Genomic DNA, 9,127 nt, shown 5'->3' on the forward strand with positions numbered 1-9,127 from the left:
AACAGCAAACAAGAATTTCTGGAATATTATTGCAATAAACAAACGAATGTCGCTTTAGTGATGCTTGTGGCGCATATCGACAGTATCGATACTTTAGAAAAGACAAACATTATAAATATTAAATTTTATTTTATTTTTCCTTAGCTTTCATTTGTCCAATTTATTTATGGATTTCCCAAAGAGGCTAATTTAAAAGAGAAATGGATAAATGCAACATGACGAGTTAACTGGATGCCGAACAGCTCTAAGCGGTCTAACAAAGGCCACCGATACAGCAAACCTACGGCAGTTCCAAGATTTAAAATAATGCATATTTTCTGTTTGTATTTTGTAAAATATATAGATTAATACTATTCTATTCCGTTTTTTATTTAATAATAATAATATAAAGAGACGTACTTAGTAGTTATAAACATACTCCAAAATGTGACACATTAGACTATACTCATATTCTATAAAAGAAAGAAAAAAAATACACAAAAAATATTTATTTGTGAATTATCGATAACAAGGCTGACATCCCTCAGGGCATAGCATCAGATAAATATCAAGTTAATGTCATTAATGTTGAGTGACACAAATTTCAACCTTATCTCTATGTGTTGCGTTTCAAATTTATATCTATCGAAAACTAACGCCCTCTGTTGTGGAGTAGCTGAATATTTTCGAATTTGGAATTTCTGTGCAATGAGAAACAAAACAGCTAATATACCTAGGGATGTTATACTAAAATAAACCGTAACATGGTGCGTTAGGGTACATATTGAAATGCTGAATTTATAACCTAAGTCAGTTTTTACTCAAATTAAGCTGTCCAATCAAAGGCATAGTTTACTTGTAATGTACTGTATAACTATCGGTTTAAATGTGTGGGTTTGGCGACACTGGTTTTCATACTAATTATGACATTATAGCACTTCTATATGTTTTTACTGTTCTGTGCTTAGAGTATATATTACAGTAGTATAGAGCGAGTGTATTGCACAAATTCCTCAGTGCGCATCGTAGGCAGATGAGCTATAGATACATTATACATGTGTGTGTGACAAATAGGGATGGGTAGGTATCAATTGCGTGCCGAGCTATCGATAATTTATGTAAATAAATATGTATCTTATGTAAATTTTATGTTCAATATGTTATTTAAGGAGAAATGTATGAATAAAGTATAAAATATATGTCATTTTAAATTTGTTTGCCAAGAGAATAAAGTGTTTATTCCATTTGAATATTTCTTGTATTAATTTTAAGTACTTAAAAAAATATGTTAATGAATATCAGAAAAACGAGTTCGATATTAAGTTAATAAAATAAAAATTCGGGTTTGGTGCCTTTTCTTTAATAATAAATGAAACAATAATAATAATGTTTTAAAAATGTTAAATAAAAATAAGAAATAATTAGTAATTTAAAATGATAATAAATCATATAAATAATTTTTTTATTTAATTTTATCCATTCTACTATAAAATTTTCAAAATCAATTTAGCGGTTCAGAAAATATATCGTAACATTACATACTTTACATTTACACTATAATACATTTGCATTCATAATATTAGAAAGTCTATCATACAATACACACCACAAATTATTTATAAGATTTTAATTTTTAAAAGAGTTTTAATTTTAAAGTTAAATAGTTAAATAATTTGTTAAAAAACAGTTCTTCTAGTAAACTTTATATCGAGTACAGCGTTGGTCAGGTCACATCACTACGATAACATGGCGGTAGTGAGGCGCGCGAGCGAGCCTGCGCGTGTCCGCCTCCCACCTCCCCTTCACCCGCGCGATGCTAGATTTATTTTCATAAAAATAAGTATAACAATCGACTTACTGATGAAATGTGATACTGGATTTCAATTTTGTGTATTTTCTAGTATCGTTTTTGCAAGATATAACTGCTCATTTCACCATGTTTATTCCTAGATATGAATAAATAAAAGACGTGTGGCACTTGGGGACTGCCGCGGTAAAGCTATTGCATGCTGTGCCTTCAAGCCACAACTCCGCGCGCGTCGGAGTGGGGAGCGTGAGGTTTTTCATTATTAAATTTCTGGATTCGGTCCCCGCGCTCAAGGCCCGCGATAGAAGCTATGCAATAGCTTAAAATCCAGAGCAACGCACTTCGTCAGCACTCAACCACGACTACGAGCGCGCGCGGCGGGAACGTCGTGTTGTTCCCACCTGTGCCTACTGTTCCCACTTGGTTTAGCTTTCCGTGTGATTAGAGCTTTTTGTGAAAATTAAGCTCTCCATGCGATTAGAGCTTTTTGTGAAAATTAAGCTCTCCGTGCGAATAGAGCTTTTTATGAAAATTAAGCTCTCCGTGTGATTAGAGCTTCTTGTGAAAATTAAGCTTTCCGTGTGATTAGAGCTTTTTGTGAAAATTAAGCTCTCCATGGGATTAGAGCTCTTTGTGAAAATTAAGCTCTCCGTGCGATTAGAGCTTTTTGTGAAAATTAAGCTTTCCGTGCGATATGAGCTTTTTGTGAAAATTAAGCTCTCCATGCGATTAGAGCTTTTTGTGAAAATTAAGCTCTCCGTGTGATTAGAGCTTTTTGTGAAAATTAAGCTCCGTGCGATTAGAGCCTTTAATGAAAATTAAGCTCTCCATGCGATTAGTTTTTAGTGAATATTAAGCTTTCCGTGTGATTAGAGATTTTTATGAAAATTAAGCTCTCCGTGTGATTAGAGCTTTTTGTGAAAATTAAGCTCTCCATGCGATTAGAGCTTTTTGTGAAAATTAAGCTTTCCGTGCGATTAGTTTTTTGTGAAAATTAAGCTCTCCGTGCGATTACAGCTTTTAATGAAAATTAAGCTCTCCATGCGATTATTTTTTAGTGAAAATTAAGCTTTCCGTGCGATTATAGCTTTTTATGAAAATTAAGCTCTCCGTGTGATAAGAGCTTCTTGTGAAAATTAAGCTCTCTGTGTGATTAGAGCTTCTTGTGAAAATTAAGCTTTCCGTGTGATTAGAGCTTTTTGTGAAAATTAAGCTCTCCATGCGATTAGAGCTTATTGTGAAAATTAAGCTCACCGTGCGATTAGAGCTTTTTGTGAAAATTAAGCTCTCCGTGTGATTAGAGCTTTTTGTGAAAATTAAGCTCCGTGCGATTAGTTTTTAGTGAATATTAAGCTTTCCGTGCGATTAGAGCTTTTTATTAAAATTAAGCTCTCCATGCGATTAGTTTTTAGTGAATATTAAGCTTTCCGTGCGATTAGAGCTTTTTATGAAAATTAAGCTCTCCGTGTGATTAAAGCTTCTTGTGAAAATTAAGCTCTCTGTGTGATTAGAGCTTCTTGTGAAAATTAAGCTTTCCGTGTGATTAGAGCTTTTTGTGAAAATTAAGCTCTCCATGGGATTAGAGCTCTTTGTGAAAATTAAGCTCTCCGTGCGATTAGAGCTTTTTGTGAAAATTAAGCTTTCCGTGCGATATGAGCTTTTTGTGAAAATTAAGCTCTCCATGCGATTAGAGCTATTTGTGAAATTAAGCTCTCCGTGTGATTAGAGCTTTTTGTGAAAATTAAGCTCCGTGTGATTAGAGCCTTTAATGAAAATTAAGCTCTCCATGCGATTAGTTTTTAGTGAATATTAAGCTTTCCGTGCGATTAGAGCTTTTTATGAAAATGAAGCTCTCCGTGTGATTAGAGCTCTTTGTGAAAATTAAGCTCTCCGTGCGATTAGAGCTTTTTGTGAAAATTAAGCTCTCCATGCGATTAGAGCTTTTTGTGAAAATTAAGCTTTCCGTGCGATTAGTTTTTTGTGAAAATTAAGCTCTCCGTGCGATAAGAGCTTTTTATGAAAATTAAGCTCTCTGTGTGATTAGAGCTTCTTGTGAAAATTAAGCTCTCTGTGTGATTATAGAGCTTCTTGTGAAAATTAAGCTCTCCATGCAATTAGAGCTTTTTGTGAAAATTAAGCTCTCCGTGCGATTAGAGCTTTTTATGAAAATTAAGCTCTCCGTGTGATTAGAGCTTCTTGTGAAAATTAAGCTCTCTGTGTGATTAGAGCTTCTTGTGAAAATTAAGCTCTCCATGCGATTAGAGCTTATTGTGAAAATTAAGCTCACCGTGCGATTAGAGCTTTTTGTGAAAATTAAGCTCTCCGTGTGATTAGAGCTTCTTGTGAAAATTAAGCTCTCCATGCGATTAGAGCTTTTTGTGAAAATTAAGCTCTCCGTGCGATTAGAGCTTTTTATGAAAATTAAGCTCTCCGTGTGATTAGAGCTTCTTGTGAAAATTAAGCTCTCTGTGTGATTAGAGCTTTTTGTGAAAATTAAGCTCTCCATGCGATTAGAGCTTATTGTGAAAATTAAGCTCACCGTGCGATTAGAGCTTTTTGTGAAAATTAAGCTCTCCGTGTGATTAGAGCTTTTTGCGAAAATTAAGCTCCGTGCGATTAGAGCCTTTAATGAAAATTAAGCTCTCCATGAGATTAGTTTTTAGTGAATATTAAGCTTTCCGTGCGATTAGAGCTTATTATGAAAATTAAGCTCTCCGTGTGATTAAAGCTTCTTGAGAAAATTAAGCTCTCTGTGTGATTAGAGCTTCTTGTGAAAATTAAGCTTTCCGTGTGATTAGAGCTTTTTGTGAAAATTAAGCTCTCCATGGGATTAGAGCTCTTTGTGAAAATTAAGCTCTCCGTGCGATTAGAGCTTTTTGTGAAAATTAAGCTTTCCGTGCGATATGAGCTTTTTGTGAAAATTAAGCTCTCCATGCGATTAGAGCTATTTGTGAAAATTAAGCTCTCCGTGTGATTAGAGCTTTTTGTGAAAATTATGCTCCGTGCGATTAGAGCCTTTAATGAAAATTAAGCTCTCCATGCGATTAGTTTTTAGTGAATATTAAGCTTTCCGTGCGATTAGAGCTTTTTATGAAAATGAAGCTCTCCGTGTGATTAGAGCTCTTTGTGAAAATTAAGCTCTCCGTGCGATTAGAGCTTTTTGTGAAAGTTAAGCTCTCCATGTGATTAGAGCTTTTTGTGAAAATTAAGCTTTCCGTGCGATTAGTTTTTTGTGAAAATTAAGCTCTCCGTGCGATTACAGCTTTTAATGAAAATTAAGCTCTCCATGCGATTATTTTTTAGTGAATATTAAGCTTTCCGTGCGATTAGAGCTTTTTATGAAAATTAAGCTCTCCGTGTGATTAGAGCTTCTTGTGAAAATTAAGCTCTCTGTGTGATTAGATCTTCTTGTGAAAATTAAGCTTTCCGTGTGATTAGAGCTTTTTGTGAAACTTAAGCTCTCCGTGCGATTAAGTAGTTTTTGTGAAAATTAAGCTCTCCGTGCGATTAGAGCTTTTTTTGTGAAAATTAAGCTTTCCGTGCGAATAGAGCTTTTTGTGAAAATTAAGCTCTCCATGCGTTAAGAGCTTTTTGTGAAAATTAAGCTCTCCATGCGATTAGAGCTTTTTGTGAAAATTAAGCTCTCCGTGCGATTAGAGCTTTTTGTGAAAATTAAGCTCTCCATGCGATTAGAGCTTTTTGTGAAAATTAAGCTCTCCGTGCGATTAGAGCTTTTTGTGAAAATTTAGCTTTCCCCGCGATTAGAGCTTAATGAGAAAAATTAAGCTCTCCGTGCGATGAGAGTTTTTTGTGAAAATAAAGCTCCGTGTGATTAGAGTTTTTTGTGAAAATTAAGCTTTCCGTGCGAATAGAGCTTTTTTGTGAAAATTAAGCTCTCCATGGGATTAGAGCTCTTTGTGAAAATTAAGCTCTCCGTGCGATGAGAGCTTTTTGTGAAAATTAAGCTTTCCGTGCGATATGAGCTTTTTGTGAAAATTAAGCTCTCCATGCGATTAGAGCTTTTTGTGAAAATTAAGCTCTCCGTGCGATTAGAGCTTTTTGTGAAAATTAAGCTCCGTGCGATTAGAGCCTTTAATGAAAATTAAGCTCTCCATGTGATTAGAGCTTATTGTGAAAATTAAGCTCACCGTGCGATTAGAGCTTTTTGTGAAAATTAAGCTCTCCGTGTGATTAGAGCTTCTTGTGAAAATTAAGCTCTCTGTGTGATTAGAGCTTCTTGGGAAAATTTAGCTTTCCGTGTGATTAGAGCTTTTTGTGAAAATTAAGCTCTCCATGCGATAAGAGCTTTTTTGTGAAAATTAAGCTTTCCGTGCGAATAGAGCTTTTTGTGAATATAAAGCTTTCCGTGCGATTAGAGCTTTTTATGAAAATTAAGCTCTCCATGCGATTAGAGCTTTTTTGTGAAAATTAAGCTCTCCGTGCGATTAGAGCTTTTTGTGAAAATTAAGCTTTCCGTGCGATTAGAGCTTTTTGCGAAAATTAAGCTCTCCGTGCGATTAGAGCTTTTTGTGAAAATTAAGCTTTCCGTGCGATTAAAGCTTTTTGTGAAAATTAAGCTCTCCGTGCGATGAGTTCTTTGTGAATATTAAGCTCTCCGTGCGATTTTATGCGGTTATTAATTCGGCCGGTATATTTCTTTTTATGTATGTACACCGATTACTCCGAGGTTTCTGAACCGATTTACGTGATTCTTTTTTTGTTCGATGCGGGATGGTGTCGAATTGGTCCCATAAATATTTTTTTTCGGATAGGCCCATTAGTTTTTATTTTATGAGCATTTTTGTCTGTAGTCGATGACTAAGTTGATATGTAGCAAGCACAAAGTAACTTTGATTCACTTCCCGGTAACCGATTGAGCTGAAATTTTGTATACGTATGTAAATTTGATAGCGATGACATGAAGCTGATTTGATGATGGAATCGGAAGGTGGCCATAGGAACTCAGTAATATATTGACTCAACTTTATCGAGTTTGGGCTCGTTTGATTCGTGTTAAAAAATACACTAAAAAGTATTTAATAAAAATAACTGCGTTAAAAACAACCGACTTCAAAAACGGAAAAGTAAGAAATAAAAAAGATTTGATACTATTAACTACTACATAATATTATTGTACATATTTCGCAATAAAAAGTGGCCTATCTCCTTTCTCTGGTATCAAAATATCTCTATACCAAATTTCATGCAAATTGGTTCAGTAGTTAAGGCGTGATTGAGTAACAGGCAGACAGACAGAGTTACTTTCGCATTTATAATATTAGTATGGATTTATCCTTTAATAACATATTGAACATAAAATTTACTTATGATACATATTTATTTGCATAACTTATCGATAGCTCAACACACAATTCATATCTACCCATCCCTATTTGTCACACACACATGTATAAAGTATCTATAGCTCATCTGCCTACGATGCGCACTAGGCAATTTGTGCAATACACGCGCTCTATACTATTGTAATATATACTCTAAGATATGTATAGACCGTGTGGTTTATGCATTTAGCAAGGCATGTACCTACACCAAGAAGCTTATATCCTACACCTACGACCTACACGAGCATACACGAGTCAGTGTCAGGTTGATACTGTCAACTGTCAAGACTCAAGTGTCAACCTCAACGAAGTGTGTGTCAAATGAAGAGGCTGAGAGCCTGAGAATGAGGTTATTCATCATAATTTATAATAAAAGTTTCAAAGAACTTGCAAAGAACCAAGCATAAATAAATAAAATTACAGCTGTTGTGAAATTTGCTGCAAATACACTTCATCACTATAAAATAAATAAAACCCATAGCCTTGTCAAACTTCATCATTTCTTCAAAAAAGAAAATGGAATTCAATGTATCTTTTTTGGCGGGTTTGGGATGTGGTTTATGTATTGGTATATCTTTCTTTGCTATAAAAAGATACTTGGGATCATTCAAAGAAACCGCAGACACTATAAAAAAGGTAATTTATGTGATAGTTTAAAAGTAATGCTTAAAAAATATGATTCTTTATAATAACTTATTTATTAGACAAGTCGAATGGAGAAATGCTTGGTGACCCATAAGTGCTTCACTAGATGGTTTGTTTTTATTTAAAAAATGTAAGGTGATAACGCAGTTTTTTTCTCTGCAAATTCATTTAAGTTTTATCTAAAACTAGCTGTGCCTCGCGGTTTCACCCACATTGCTCCGCTCCCGTTGGTCTTAGCGTGATGATATATAGCCTATAGCGTGCCTCGATAAATAGGCTATCTAACACCGAAAGAATTTTTCAAATCGGACCAGCAGTTCCTGAGATTAGAGCGTTCAAACAAACAAACAAACTCTTCAGCTTTATAATATTATATTTGCGAATATTATTATGTACATTTTATTAATTGTTTAGCTCTAATTGTTTGTAAAAAAGCTCTATATAATGGTTTTGACTTATAATCTACTGACAATCTAGAGCGGGTGAAACCGCAGAGTGCAGCTAGTCTGATAATAATTATTAAATTACAAAACAAAACTTAATTTAATCTTTTTGGTTTTCAGTTTGCTTCAAGATCAGAATACAAATTAGTGCTTGTAGTTAGAACAGACTTGGGCATGAGTAAAGGCAAAATTGCAGCTCAATGTGGTCACGCTGCCGTGGGAGCTTTCGAGAAGGCATTAAAGAGAGATCCAGAGGGTCTTAGGTGTTGGCAAGCCACCGGACAAGCCAAGGTTGCAGTGAAAACAGACTCGGTAGATGATATGAGACAAATTGCAGATAACGCAAAGAAAATGGGAATCATAACATCCATGATAAGAGACGCAGGCCGGACTCAGATTGCACCTAATTCAATAACAGTGTTGGGTGTCGGACCAGCACCTAAAGACGTGGTGGATAAAGTGACTGGACATTTGAAATTATTGTAAACATGTGCCTTAGCTCTTGTGTAACAAGATGATGTTCAATTGCAAGAATTGTGCATTTAATATAATTTTATTGTGTTCCTTGCATTTTAAATGCAGCATTCTTCATAAGTTTGTTGTAAATACGTACTGTTATACTTTATCTGCTACTTCATATTATAAGGTAAAACTATTGAGATTTTGTTGATTTATTGAAAAAATTTTCATAACACATATTTTAAAAGTGAGCTTATTCGGATTAAAGCGTTTAGATTAACTTTTTCGTTCTTTTTAGATAACGGTTATAGTTGCGCAGAGTTTTTTGAGGTGTAGTAAAGATATAAGATGCAAAATATGGTATAATGAACATTTATTCTCTTTAAATATTGAAACACATGAAAATCGTAAAACTGTAAGGAATGATAAGAAATAATTTATGATCATTTCTT

The 9,127-nt window shown here is 34.5% G+C and overlaps 2 protein-coding genes across 3 annotated transcripts in view; both read left to right on the forward strand.

Annotated features, from left to right (window-relative positions):
* The window catches only part of LOC149899395 (uncharacterized), a 57,312-nt gene that overhangs the window by 21,777 nt on the left and 26,408 nt on the right, over positions 1-9,127 (forward strand). The gene's annotated exons all lie outside the window — the stretch shown is intronic.
* On the forward strand, positions 7,413-8,955 carry LOC149899397 (peptidyl-tRNA hydrolase 2, mitochondrial). Its single transcript, XM_090114774.1, has 2 exons — positions 7,413-7,764; positions 8,337-8,955. The coding sequence occupies exons 1-2, from the start codon at positions 7,645-7,647 to the stop codon at positions 8,700-8,702; spliced, it is 486 nt and encodes a 161-aa protein (XP_089970900.1). The 5' UTR covers positions 7,413-7,644; the 3' UTR covers positions 8,703-8,955.

Source organism: Colias eurytheme, chromosome 21 (assembly GCF_061535395.1).
Source record: "Colias eurytheme isolate Ceu_HAF_F1 chromosome 21, ilColEury1 Martin Lab GWU primary, whole genome shotgun sequence".
Classification (NCBI taxonomy): Eukaryota; Metazoa; Arthropoda; class Insecta; order Lepidoptera; family Pieridae; genus Colias; species Colias eurytheme.